General features: G+C 36.8%; 1 protein-coding gene across 4 annotated transcripts; it reads right to left on the bottom strand.

The window, feature by feature from the left end:
* Nucleotides 1–401: 401 nt before the first annotated feature.
* Nucleotides 402–6,373, bottom strand: LOC310729389 (ferritin, heavy subunit). 4 transcript variants are annotated; one of them, XM_083547504.1, is made up of 4 exons: nt 6,348–6,373; nt 3,903–4,077; nt 1,949–2,095; nt 402–974 (listed from the first exon to the last, which is right to left on the bottom strand). In XM_083547504.1, exons 1-4 carry the CDS (start codon nt 6,356–6,358, stop codon nt 681–683), a joined length of 627 nt encoding a protein of 208 aa, XP_083403630.1. In that variant the 5' UTR covers nt 6,359–6,373; the 3' UTR covers nt 402–680. The 4 variants fall into 4 exon arrangements, with proteins under 4 accessions (XP_083403630.1, XP_083403628.1, XP_083403627.1 ...); XM_083547502.1 differs by lacking the exon at nt 6,348–6,373 and adding an exon at nt 5,286–5,474 and having other exon boundaries at nt 1,958–2,095; XM_083547501.1 differs by lacking the exon at nt 6,348–6,373 and adding an exon at nt 5,286–5,469.
* Between the last annotated feature and the right edge of the window lie 8,208 nt (nt 6,374–14,581).

The raw sequence follows: 14,581 nt of genomic DNA, 5'->3' as shown, positions 1-14,581 counted from the left end.
CATTTTATTAATGTGATTTCATTGAGGTGCTTCATTTTCTTTGTTTGTTGATAATAGTCTTTACTTTGTTTCACTGTACAACTAACGTTTCTTTCTTTTGTACCCTTCTACTGATCAGCACTTTCCAAACAGTAATTTTCAATTCATGGTTTGTAAGCCTTTTCTGGACCATGCCTTCTACTCATATAAATACAAAACCAAGAATATCTTAAAGAAATAGTTATTTTAGTTTTCGTATTTTTTACAATGAAAGTGATGATTTTTCTTAGTATCATTTTCTTGACACATAAAAACCTTTTAAGAGGTGCGTGCAGATTTTATTTATACCCACTATATGTGTGGCTCATCATTTCAAATAAACAATACTAAATAGCACAATAAGGAAAACATTGCCACAAAAAAACTAATAGGTCACCTTTTTAATATAATCATATTTAAAGATTTATACATGATACAATAGGTAGCAAAAAAAGCTTTGGTAGCAAAAAAGCAAGAGCATTCGTTTCACATAATTGTAATACATGATCAAAGATATACTTTTATAAATATCAGGTTGTGTTATACAAAAATACGATGGCCAAGTTTTAACCACATGGGCCACATGACAGAAGCCATATAAATTCTATGAAATGGTCAGGATTTTAATGCATCGGTAGGATGTTTTATCATTAGGGGAAAGTTCATGCACTGCACAGTTCCTTCTGGAGTTGGTTAATGAGATATTCTCCAAATCCTCCTGTGCCATCAGTGTTGCATCCCACCCTTCGGGCGTTGGTCAATAAGTCACCCAGAAGCTTGATTTTTGGGATGAGTGGATTGAGGAAGTAGCTTTTGATCACACTGATGGTGTGAGGATCCTCATGTTCACGTGCTAGCTGACACAGTTCCACCATGATGGCCGTCTCCTCCTTCCAGTTGCCCAGCAAGAGCTCCAGAGCAGAGAGCAGCGCAGACACTTGCTCAGTGCCTGGTCTCTGCAAGTACACACACACACACACACACACACACACACACACACACATTAAATATATATAAAATAATGTTTGTTGTTATTACTGTTAAATTACCTTTACATTGTTTTCCACCTTTTTGTTTAAATGTAATCTACAGGAAAATAAAGTGTGCATAAATAATGCTACAATTAGTATGGATAAAAAAGGATGCTATTTAAAATGATGCTATAAATAATTTAAAGACACAGTGAAGAAAATGTTAGATATTCCTGAAAGAGAACTCTAACCTATAGACTGAGCTAGTTTTCAGCAAGTCTATGGATTCTACAAATAAATGATGCATTGCCCACATTTGAACATACACATGCCTTAGTCTCCATGCATCAGCAGATAACAAGGTGTTCCAAATTGCTGCTGATGGACCCTTACCAGCCTCACTCTGGATCAATTTTACATGAGTCATAAAACTAGGGAAGAGGAGGAGGTTCAACAAAAAAAGTGGATGGGGGTTGTTTGAGAAGGCCCGGGCTAAAGTGGCAGCAGAACCAGTGCCACAGTGTACATCTGGAACTACAATTAATGCACTGTCCTTCCGCTTTCACATTAATCTCCCCAATTTTCCGGAACTCAGGGGAAACGTATACCCTGACAGGCATTAGCGAAGAGATCCCCGCGAAACCCATAGGGGTTTTAGCCTTCTCTCTCTGACCCCTTCCCCCCTAAACTACTGCCCTTGTCTGCCAAGAGCCCCTCTAAAAAAATTAGATTTTAAAGGTATATAGGGAGACATGGATGCCTCGAGTAATACGATGAGGATATCGTTTTGGCAATAACTGCAGGCACTAAAATAGCACAAGATATCTATGAAAAATTGTCTTCCATACAATTTATGTCAGAGGCATATCAAAATGTACTTCTATTATTATAGAAGGGCAAATGAGCAACATTATTATGCTATGCCGGACAGGTCTTAAGTCAACTTATGAAAATGTTACTTGAATAACTTTGTTGCAGTGGTTTCCCCCACGCTCAGACATGTACTGTAGCAGAGCCTCAGCCTGGGCCTGCTCCCTTATAGACTCCTGATGGAAAAAAGCAGCCACACGGGACAAGGGCAGATCATCCTGCTCAAAGATCTTAGCCTGGGGAAAAAACATGCAAAAGTACAGTCATTGTACAAAGACTCAGGAGTGGTGACTCAGTGTGTTCTATTCTGTTCTGTTGTTGTGATTAGGTGGTTAGGAGTTAAAATCCCAAAATGTAAACGGTTTGGTCACTGAGCAAGATCCTAACCCCCAAGCTTTTAGCTCATTTTAGATCTACATTATATCAGAATTTAAGTGCAAGTAACTTTGGATAAATTAACTATTTTATTACTTTACTACATATTATGCAAAACTTTTCATGTTGAATTTCTGGAAGTGCATTATTTGTCTTTTCTGAAAAATAGAAAATATATAAAAACCTTTACATAAACTTAATTCCAGAATAACAGCTGTTTTGTGTATATTGTTTTACAATAACAATCTTTTTAAGCAGATTGATATCAATATACATGTATAATGCATTATACACCAATAATGTTTTAATTAATACTAAAATAAATAAAACAAGGGGGAGTGGTGGCTCCAGCGGTTAAGGCGCTGGGTTGCCGATCAGGAGGTCTGGGGTTCAAGCCCCGGTATCGCCAAGCTGCCACTCTTGGGCCCTTGAGCAAGGCCCTTAACCTTCTATGCTCCGGGGGTCCTTTACGAGGGAAATATCAAGGTCCATGACATGGGGCCACCTTCCCGTGGGCTCACCACCTGCAGGAGGGACCGTAAGGGACGGTGCTGTGAGGATTGGGCAGCAGTCGAAGGCGGGGGCCTGCCTAGACTGCTGCCCCCGCGACCCGAATTACAGATAAGCGGGAGAAAATGAATGAATGAAATGAATGAATGAATAAATAAAACAAGATGTGTATCATGTGTATTGGAATCATTCATTTATTGTTGTCCTAACTTAGAAAGAACATTAAATCATATCAAAATGTTCAGCGTTATATGTCTGTTTGTAGATATAATTTCAGTTTCTATTTGAGCTAACTTTTGATTACTTTTCAAGGTACATGATCTGAAAACAAATGCAACTTTTCTAAAGCAATTTTTAAATGGTACGCTTATATAGCATTATGCAGCATGCTAAATCGAGTTAATTTTTACGCTTGTTCACAGGATATTCACATAATATGAACCTCCCTTGTTTCTTTTTCAAATCTGCCAGATATTTTACTCTCTAAAGGTGAGTGGGCGCACCTTTCTTTTGGATATACAACATTGTTTTCAAAAGCTGGAGACTCCATGAAGCATAACATGGGGGTTTTTCTAAATAAATTTTTTTATAATATATTTATTATTGAATACTTTTTACTCTTCTGTGTACGTGATCATTTGAATTTAATTGTATTAATCCCCCAAAAAACAGAAAAGGCAATAGACCTATAAATAATACCTTCAACCTTGTCACGTTGAATATGTCCCGTTAATAGAAAACCCAGGAGTAAAATCAATTATCTATAATATCATAAATAATACAGTGACAAAATGTTACTGTACACATTTGAACAGTATTCATTAAACACCATTGCACTAAGGCGGTTTCTGTTTAGCTTTTGCACAACTTTGAATTTGGTGTACTTTTACATACATGTAAAAATGCACGAATGGCTCTTTGCTCATATAACCTAATCTGGTAAAGATCTAGGGTTATCTTTAGAACTGACACGTGAAACTGATAAAAAAACAAAAAAAAAAACCATTTTGATTAAACTTATTGCCATGCACGAGTATATCTGTCTGTATAATATATATAACACTGTCTGTCTCTCTGTAAAGCATCAGGCAGGTTCTAGATTTGTGTTGCGCAATATTTCGGTATTGTTTACTCTGTAGCTCCTGCATGAATTCTTACCAAAGCTTCGAGTCGGTAAGCGAACTCCATCAGAGAAGTTGAAAATCCACATAAAGCTTCCTCCACGACGGCAGGGAAATTCTGCCTGGCTTTCCTGTTCACCAGTGCGCAGTGCGATTTACACATGGGCACATTAGTTTTTAATCTCTTCTCGGCTGGTTCCGACATGTTGGAGCTGAAATGTTACAGCGAACAAACAGTTAATCTTTCGGCTCCGCCGCTATCTTTCCGAACTGCTACATACACTTTCTGGTTTCCTCATAAGCCGTTACAATGCCAGTAAAATTGTATTTACTGCATGAATAAAGAGCAGATATAAAGTTAAAATGATCGGGTCTACACAGCCACTCGACTTGGGAAATTACTTCCAGGTCATCTGTACAAGTTCATCCAACACACGTAGGCAAATGAGAATCTGGTAAGAAAGAGCAAGAGAGAGAAAATGAAAGTAAAAAAAAATATCTACCTACTAGTAGAACTTCTACTGGAACGATATCACAATTGGTGTGCCACAAAGACCCGTACACATGTTTGCATATCTTCAGCATTAATACAAATTTTACAGCATTTTAACTCTCAGTCCAATATAACAATTTTCTTACAATTACAACTATTAAGATACTTCAGAATCACTTTTATTTGCACTAATACGTGACCACATTTAACATCTTGTTCTTGAAACATCCTTGTCTATGTGTAATCTATGTATTATGAAAAATGTAAGTACCATATTCACTTTAACCTCTTGTGTAAAAAGATTCTGTTGATATTCAAGAGATTGGAAACTGTCCGTGCAGAGGTTATAAAAGATTAGTTATATTACATTGGCAAGGGACACCAACTACAATTTCATTTCTGTCAACATTTACAAAATAAATTTGTATATGCTTTTTCTCTCATACAATCCTCACTGAAAGTTTTGAATGGCATGGTTATTTCTTCTGTTTTTGCTATATACTGAAGACCTTTTAAGTTGGGAGATTAAATAATCAATATGAGACAATCAGAATTTCAACTTGTTAACAAGTTCTTTGCATCTAGATCTGTTAACTGTATAAGAAATGTTTGTTTGAACCTACCCATTTTTTTAAGTAATTAAAAAATATTGGAACATTTGACTTACTTATCTCTTGTTCCCATGGTTTGCCTTGTTACATTGATTGTTTTATTGATTGATTGATTGATTGATTGACTATTTTTTTTGTGCTGATGAGTTTAATGATAAACCAACATAAAGACCAGTAAGCTGTCTAATTTACAAAATCAAGCCACTGATGTTATTACAACCAGACATTTAATCGGTTAACCAAGGACAACAAATCATTTATGACAATAAAGAACCACCACCTCCTTTAACATGTAGTCAGTGACATCACCACTAACCTCCTTAGTCTACTGGTAAATTTATAATAATCCACCATCTGAAGAAGATTTATGAGATCAGAAATAGGGAGTCTATACCTCAAGATCCAAAACTCATTTGAGTACTAAGACTCAGATCACACAGAAGATCATACAAAAATTGCAGGACAGTACATTGAAATTCATATTATTTCTGGAACCAAGATTAGCCTCTACCAAAGAATAGACAAAGAAAGGGTCTGCTCATGACACAAAAACTACAACTCATTGGTCAAGTATGATGGAGGTAATGTCATGGCTTGGGCTTGCATGGCTGCTTCTGGAAAGGCTCAGTAATGTTTATTGTTGCATCATATTTTATAGGAAGGAAATGACTAATGCAACAATACAAAGGCAGAAAACACCCTGCTATGACTTCATCAGGGAAAAAAGCAAAAGGCTTTAGACAAAGTCAATTGCCAAGTTGCCAGAAATGAAGAGCATTTACCTTCTGAAGAAAAGATTTAAGGGCGGCCTGAATCAATAACAAACAATAACTGACAGAAGCTAAGGCACAAGCCTGGATAAAAAAAGAAGAATTCAACAGTTTGGTGATGTCAGCAGCTCATTGCATAGACTCATAAGTTCTTATGATTTTGTTGACATAAAAATTGGTCTAACACAAAAGGTGCCATGTTATAAGCTGTTTAACACATCTAGATGTAAATATCATTGGACAGTTTCTACAAGTCTCTGGAACTTTATTCATTATTTTTTTCCAAAAGTTGATGGTGGCTACAGAGTGCAGTTCAACACATCAAACCAAAATGCCCCATAGGAGTTGAGATCTGTTGACTGAGAAGCTCATGGCATATCATTTTCATCCTTTTCAAACCATTAAGTGAACCCCTTTTCCTTGTGGATGAGGCAGTGTCATCTTGGAAAAAAAACACAGTTTAGATATATCTACAAAAAACATGAATTCCCAAATAATGCAAAATGTTTTCTACATTTATAGTCACCTGAATAGCAACTGCTTTAAACTATGTACATCCACAAATGCAGTTTCATTTTAGGAGCAATTTACAAACAACCAAGACTTACCTGGACTTCATGATAATAACAAAGGAACTATTAATGGAGATGGAAGCATCAGAAAACTAATTATGCACACTTTTTGTTAACAGTTTCCTACAACTCCATGATCTGAAAAGATGTCATGCAAGGGAGAAGACCCTAGTCCAAGACTGGCATTAAAAGCCAGGCTTATGTTTGCAGGGAATCATAAGGATGAATGCTTTTCTGAGGAGGTTTTCCTAGCTAGATAAAACAAAAATCTTTTTGTTTTCCATCAAAAATGAATTGTAAACTAATTGTAAATATGTTTAATTGTTGATATGGTAATATTTTGTAAGTACGCATTTATTTAACATTTGTTTTCTTCTTTCTGGATGTGCCTGATTAATCTTGATGCTCTACTTCTGGATAAAGTTCAGTGCAGCCGAGTTGCTCAGCTGAAATTACTGAGCAACTCAAGAACTCTGAGGATGGATTGGACTGTAATTAGTACAAGCAGTCTGCTACAATAACTTAGGATTGAAAATGTCATGAACAGTTCACTGAATAGTACACCTTATCAATTATAAAACTATAATGAATTAACATTCTGTGTCACCCAGGTTCGGATCGGTTTCTTTCTGAGTCTGATTCCTTTCAAGGTTTCATCCTTATACTATCTCAGGGTTTTCCTTGCCATTATTTCTGTAAACCTGCTTTGGGATGATGTCTGAAGTTAAAAGTGCTATAAAATAAAATTGTATTGAATTTTTAGATGTAACTTGTGAAGTAATAACAGAAACTTGTCTCACAGACTTTCCATGATATTGTCTATATTGTGTCATTCCAACTTAAAAGAAAATGTAATTGTTGCTGTAATTTGGATGTGCTATTATTGTAAAGTGAGTAAATCCTTTGCTTCATAACAGGACACAACACATTGTGTCACCTTCATTTTGACCTTCATTCACCCTGCTCTCCGCCTGAGAATGAATCTAGTTAGTACCAAATTATCAGTGGTGGACTGTTATAACCATGCCTGTAGACACAAATTTTTAGGCCCCATGTTTAATCAAAAAAAGTATATTCTCCCAATGTTTGGATACACAATAATATAGAATACAGTAAGTGACAAAGCTGTGGCCCTCTTCACCCATGATGCGATAGAGATAATATACTTCTGTAACACTTGCTCTAAGTCTCCTAACTGTTTCCCCCAGCAGATTCTTCTCTTGTTTCAGACATGGCCCATGTCTCCTTGCTCTTCCTGAACTGGATGATGGACATGAGAGACTGGTCAACCCCTGGGGTTGGGTCTTGAGGGAAGAAAGGAGAACACCCAGCTTATGGTCAGCCTTGGGTCACCAAAACCTGCACCCCGACTTGACCTCTGCTCCTTTAAACACATTTATAATCACCTTGTCTGGATTTATGTAAGTGTAACAAATTGCACACCCAACACCGAGACACAGCTTTGATGGCTTGTTCTCAGTGAATCTCAGTTAAACATTGATAATTGGACTTAGAATACCTGAGATCACATTTCACACAAAGGGTTTGTTGCATAAGCACTGTTATGCATAACATGAGGTGTGTGCAGGCGTGCGTGCACGTGTGTGTGTGTGTGTGTCTATGTTTATGTAAATGTTTGTCTGTCCTGTGGTATGCACAATTGTGTTTTTCCTGAAGAGCAGAGTGACAAAGTTTGTCAAACCTTTAGGGAGCTTGCCATAGACCTCCCTATAGACCACCACCTGCCTTTTGTCCATGTTTTGTCTTTGGCTGAGCTGAAGAAGTGTGTCTCTGGGTGCAGCTGTCTAAAGATTTCTAGCATTTTTAACCAGTCATTTTGAAGATGTTTTTTTCCACTGTAGGCTCTTTCATGTTTGCACGTTTTGGACTATTTTCAAAATCATGTCACATATAAAGAAATTGTGTGAAAGACAACTGAAATTTATGGACAGTATATTATTATACATGTTATGCTTGAATGAATACCTTCTTTTAAGTGAAATAGTAAGACAAATCAAAACCTTGGCATTACAAGGGTCTAAGTTTTTTTTTTTTTAGTTTCCATCATAAATGTTCAATTTACATACCACTGAGCCATTGTGAGAATTGTGCACCAAAATACATAGTGAGAAAACTGCTTTGCCGTTAGGGCTCAATATTGCAAAATCACAGAATTGTCAAATAAAACTATATTTATTTTCTAATTCATTATTCCACCACACTTATGCTAACATAAGTGTGAATAAACAGAGGCAGATTTCTGACTGAGCTGTAATGAGGATTTAGTTTAGGCGTTAGTGAGTTAATGGCACAAAATAATAATAATAATAATAATAATAATAATAATAATAATAATAATAATAATAATAATAATAATATTAAAAAAACAGGTAAATTTGATGTAGTCACTAATTTATTGTGGCTGAGTGATGGCGAGAGTTCCTTTTTCCACACCTGCTTTGGGCTGTAAAGATGGTAAGGGTTAGGGTTTCTCCTTGAACCACCATGATTGTCTATAAGCCAAGCTTTGTGCTAGAGACTGTAGATTGCATTACAATTATGATCTGGACAATAATGAGGTGGATATGAGCTTTGTAGTTGTGTAGGGATCCAAACCTAAATGTATGTTTATGCAGTGTAAGTATAAGTCAAATGAGCTGTTTAACTTGCCTAACCTCTGCTATGAATGTTTGCACTGCAAAGGCCTCTGCTTACTATGTCTACCCTGGTTAAAGGAGCCACAGGATTCTTTTAACTTGAATCATAGTGTCTAGACATCCCTTCTCTTAATGCTATACAAACATATCCACATTAGAGAAAGTGGCTTTGCTGTTTCTCCCCATGGGATATATTGATTTCTTATCCAATGATTGGATGACTGTAGATGCTGTCATTTTGTTTAATAGATTAACCTGGCTTCTGTTTGAGCATGGGCAATGGGTTAATTCATTATTATCTTTAATTATTTTTCTATCATCTGTATTGAATATTAAAAAAAATCAATAATGGTAGTGATACAGATCATTTCTAATAATAATTGCATATTTTGCAGCCATGACAGAGTGGAAGTAAATACATTTTTTATAATTGTTTTTAGAATTATTCATTAAGTAGAGTGAAGGAGTTATGCCTCACTAAAATTGTAGTACACTGATTAAGACAAATTCAGAAAAAAAATTCTCTCACAGTTCATTTACATTTTCACAGTTTAACCTTTCAAAAGCATGTGAGCCATACAAATATGTGTCTGTAATTTGTAACCTATCTTCTTAGGGTTATTATTTCATTTGTTGCTCTATTTCTGTCACCGTTGATTGCAGGCATCAGCAAGTATTTGAGTGTGGAAGTTCTCTGTACACCGGTGTCAGAATGTGGCCTTTTCTATTTTAACACAACCTCTCGCCGTGATCGTCAGAAAACAGAATTTAGCTCATGCGTAAGCAGAGGCCTTTGGATTCCCCCAGTGTGCACACTGATGGTGGAAAGTATGAACAGCAGTTTCTTAATGACCTAATTTAAATCTAATAATAAACTGAATTTAGTGTCATATGAAATTTTCATCAAGCTGTTAAAAAATTATGATATTTTTCTATGTTAATGTTTAACATGTAAAAAATGGCACAAATACATGTAGAATAAGAGATTATATTATGGAACTGTATGACCTCTATAAGTCTTTTGTACCTTATAAATAAGAGCATAGATTCGTGATGATTTGATGAAAATTTATAATAACTGAATTGTTGGCGCACAGTTTATTTGTATTTCTTTGTCAAGTGGACCAAAATCTCTCCAGTAAAATTGCCACTAATAGTGCACTATATGAAAATATACTACATATCGGGTCAGGGCTGAACCCATGACAGAGCGCAAGAGGCCGCACAGGGCTTACAAGCGCAGCTGGGAAATACATCAATGGGCCTTTGCTTTTACCAGGACCAGCAGCTGTCTGATAGCAATGTGCAGTAACGTCACTGGCACAACATAGCACAATCCGTCGGCCTGCTAATTGCTGCCCAAACTGAGTAATGAGACAAGCAAAAGAAAATACAAAAAGAGATCATAACACAAAAAGCTGGAAAGTTGATCTGTCTGTCGAACCTCATAGGCGGTAACTGACACCTTTGCTAGAATGATCTGCACTGGACTGACTATGTTATTGGGTTCTTTACTGTTGTATAAGGGGATTTTGAGTGTGCCCTTCAAACTATTAATTTGGCTTTTGTAGTTTGGGTAAAGTTGTTGTTAAAGTACTGTGAATGAGATGTGTTACGCCTTGTTGACACCCAGCATGCATGTAGCTGTATTTTGTGTGTGTGTGTGTGTGTGTGTGTGTGTGTGTGTGTGTGTGTGTGTGTGTGTGTGTGTGTGTGTGTGTGTGTGTGTGTGTGTGTGTGTGTGTGTGTGTATTCTGGCAAGAGCACATTTGTCCTAGGCAGTGCGATTTAAAAAGAAACCCCCTGGAATGCTAGCCCTCATTAAAGAGACAAATATAGATTGTGCTGTGACTACATGCAACATAATAATGTGCTTCATGAAGTAATGCTCCATAAAATGAAGATTGCTAAATCACAATTGTTGTTGTTGTTGGTTTGGGTGGCAATGAGATTTATAAGGATAAGGCTTCAAAATCTATTTTTAGAATTGAGTTGCTGAGGAACCAGTCATGGCAGAGCAGTGTCAGTTCCTTTCAGAAACATTTAAGTGAAATTCCTGAAACGTTTGCAAAAAAAAAAAAAAGTAATAGGTTTAATGAATTTTCATACACTTATTTTTGCATTTACTTGTTTGGCTGAAGTTTTTTCCAAATCAACTGCAAACTGAGCTGAGCTGTTAAGAGTTAAGATACCAAGTTACCAAAATTCTCAACCTCTGTAAACCCAAGCCATAAACACTGAACCAACAGATTTAACAATTTCAAATGTAAGACTTGCAAACAGCATATCTGCTGTGTATGTGGCAGTATGTACACAAAGTGCTACATCAGGTTGGCTGTGAAAATGATCAGGAGGTTCCAGCACCCTGATGTTGAATAAAATGTGTGTCATGCCACGTGCCTGATGCTACACAGCAGGAGGGTGCAGCAAAGAGTAGGCCAGGGCTGGTGTGAATGTTCAGGATGCTGTGCGATGGCATGGCTGGCCAGCACACAAGCTTGGGTTTCAAGTTGCTCTCCTCTCCTGTCAGGAGTAGTAATGATCCTGGCACCATGAGAAAGTAAGCCTAGCTTACTTTTTACAGTCTGTGTGGTGACAGACGTTCTGGATCTTTCTATCACACATTTCATGTGTAGCAGTATCAGTATAAATAACACAAAACATTTATTTTTCTCGTTTCACAATGTGTCATATCTTAGGCAATGAATACCTTTAAAGCCTCATCCTCTTCTTGTTTTAAATTAAGTTTGTATTTGTATTTGGAGCTCGCCTTTTCACTTTTGAGACATTAAAAGATAGGTTTCACTATGAATTCATATTCCTAATAATAAAGAAGTATAGATCTTTTTATTACATCATTACTACATTTACTACATCTATTTATATTACATTTTATCTAGCTATTGGAAAAATAATATGTAATTCAGATGTTTATTGATTTGTACCTTATGTTCTATTTAAAGATTAGTTATTCTAATGGAAGGAAATTGACTTGCATCTTATTCAAAGAAAAAAAATGCATTCCGTGTCTACATCATCAGAAAAACATATGAGCTGCAGCTTTTCCACAAGCATTGAGTGTGTCTTGTAAAAATCTGAACATACATGCACACTAGTCGGTAGACATGAAACAATAGCCACACATAGTTAATGTTGCTGCATTCATTTGTTCGTTTATAATAAAAGGTAATGGCGATTACTTTTATTTCCTTTGGTTTTATCACTTTTTCATGCTTTCCTAAGCCCTGGCCCATAGGATATTGTTCTCACATGTTAATATATAGTGAGCATGCATTATCTTTCTTAAGTAGGGATGTCACCAGTGGGGCCGTACACCTCTAAAAAATGTATATATTATTGATATTGTATAACCCCAAAGCAGTTAAATCATGATATAGTTACAGATGTGGCTTATAGCAATAGGCCTTCCAGGTATTTAAAGGTAATTTGGCACCTTAGATGACAGGTGAGTATGTGAAGATTAGCTGGTGTATAAAGTGTCTGTGTTTGGATCTATGTTTTTCAGATGGTAAAAATGTGTTTCAGAGTGAAGTGAGATGAGGTGAAAAAGTATCTAGGAGCAATTTAAAAGGGCAATGTAATTCTATGAGATATAGACCTGAAACTGAATCCTGCTTAAGAGTGAGGGTCTGGGCAGCAGGAGGCTACTTAGGTGGATGAGCCTTATAGGAGGAGGTGGTGGGAGTCTTCTGTTGTGTGCACAGTGGATGCTTGACACTGATCACATATAAGCAAGTGTGTGTGTGTGTGTGTGTGTGTGTGTGTGTGTGTGTGTGTGTGTGTGTGTGTGTGTGTGTGTGTGTATAAGAGAGAGAGAGAGAGAAAGAGAGAGAGAGAGAGAGAGAGAGAGAGAGAGAGAGAGAGAGAGAGAGAGAGAGAGAGAAAGAGGGAGAGATAGAGAGAAAGAAGCTGGGTGCAATGGCCTGGCTTTCTTATAAACACTTTGAAGAAGGGCTCTTTTAAAACAACAGGAGCAGTCATTAAAGCACACCTTTACTACTGCCCACCCAGTCTTAAGTCACTGTGGGTGACACTGAACTACTTTTTAATCAGTTAAGAAATATAATACCAACTATAAACAAAGTGCATATTCATGTGCACTTGTACATTATATATATATATATATATATATATATATATATATATATATATATATATATATATATATACACATATATGTGTGTGTGTGTGTGTGTGTGTGTGTGTGTGTGTGTGTGTGTGTGTGTGTGTGTGTGCACGTGTATGTGTGTGTGCACGTGTATGTGTGTGTGCACGTGTATGTGTGTGTGTGAGAGAAAGAGAGAGAGCGAGAGAGTTGGTGAATTGGGTGGTGCTCTCTGTGTGGTCTGTTTGACTCTCATCAGTCCCAAAGCCATTGGACCTCCAACACACTTTGCACCAGCTCCGTCAGTAAACCCCAAATGGAACAATATATTACCACACATTTTTACCAATTATACCTGCATTATCTACATGCTGGACAGAGGCACTGCAGCTGCTAGATTGTCCATCATTTATTTAGAGCAGCCTTACTGTTTAAGCGCAGACAGTATTTTGACTGAATAGTTGTAAAGTAGACCATTTCAAGACTATTTATTTATAAATTTGTACCTAATAATCTCTTAATAGTTTTAGACAGCACTATATGGCACATACAAAAAAAAAAAAAGTGAAACCCTCTAATTTTGATCATTTTGTTTGGCAATCCCCAGTAGTGGTGGGCCTCGTCGTAGCATCCCTGTAGTGCCTGGGGTAGGATCACAGCTCAACAACGTTATCTTTGTCTTGTGGCTTTGATCTCTCTGTGTTGGCTCACATCCTGGGGCAGGAGTTTCAGGAGGACACACAGACACAGCCATGTGACAACAGGACGTTAAGACACTTGCCCAGAGTTTGGGACTGTTATGGTGACGGGAGGGGCAGGTGTGAAAACCAAGTGGAAGACAAACCGACTTCTCCCAAATTTCGCTGAAATTTGGGGGGTTGGAGGTGAGGGGTGTCAAAATAGTATATCTTGTGTCCTGAAACCTCCCCTGCTTTGTGGCTTTTGTCTTGGTGGTCCTTTTTGCTACATTTTTGTCACATGCAAATGGTCAATGTTTGAGGTGCATGGTGGCCCAAATGTAGTGTATCGTGAAGTGTAAGGAATGTGCTCTGTCACCAATGCTGGTCATCAAGCTGTCACACCTTTTTTATAATGTAAAAGAAGCACAAGAATTATCAAATCGTGGAATGTAATCGACATGACTGGTGTAGGAACGGTATAAAATATATATGAAAACAAACTGTTTATTGTTTAGTGACTCTTATTTTTTAAATATGAACCAGCTTGCCTTCTGTAGAGCAGAGTAGATCCTCTGTTGAAGTTTTTCATTCACGTTTATATTTAAATTATTTAACTACAAACCTTAACTGATGGACAAATACACCTCAACTACAGATTATTATTTATTTATAGATTTTTTTAAGTGTTTACAGTATTTACTCTCTCTTTTCTGATCAATGAGCTAATTGTTTAAAAAAGTTAAAAAGACAACTGGATGTCTGAATTATAATGTGTTTCATCATGATGCATCTCATCTGTACAGAACC

The sequence above is a fragment of the Silurus aristotelis genome, assembly GCF_946808225.1.
Source record: "Silurus aristotelis genome assembly, chromosome: 7".
Lineage (NCBI taxonomy): Eukaryota > Metazoa > Chordata > Actinopteri > Siluriformes > Siluridae > Silurus > Silurus aristotelis.
The sequence above is the reverse complement of the archived record's forward strand: the minus strand, read 5'-3'. Positions and strand labels throughout refer to the sequence as shown.

Coding starts and splice junctions, on each gene's coding strand:
- LOC310729389 (XM_083547501.1), bottom strand. CDS start 5,323: ATGGTGGATTATTATAAATTTACCAGTAGACTAAGGAG. Junction 2,096..3,902: donor CTTACCGACTCGAAGCTTTG/GTAAGAATTCAT, acceptor TTTTTTCCCCAG/GCTAAGATCTTTGAGCAGGA. Junction 975..1,948: donor ACTGCAACAAAGTTATTCAA/GTAACATTTTCA, acceptor GTGTACTTGCAG/AGACCAGGCACTGAGCAAGT.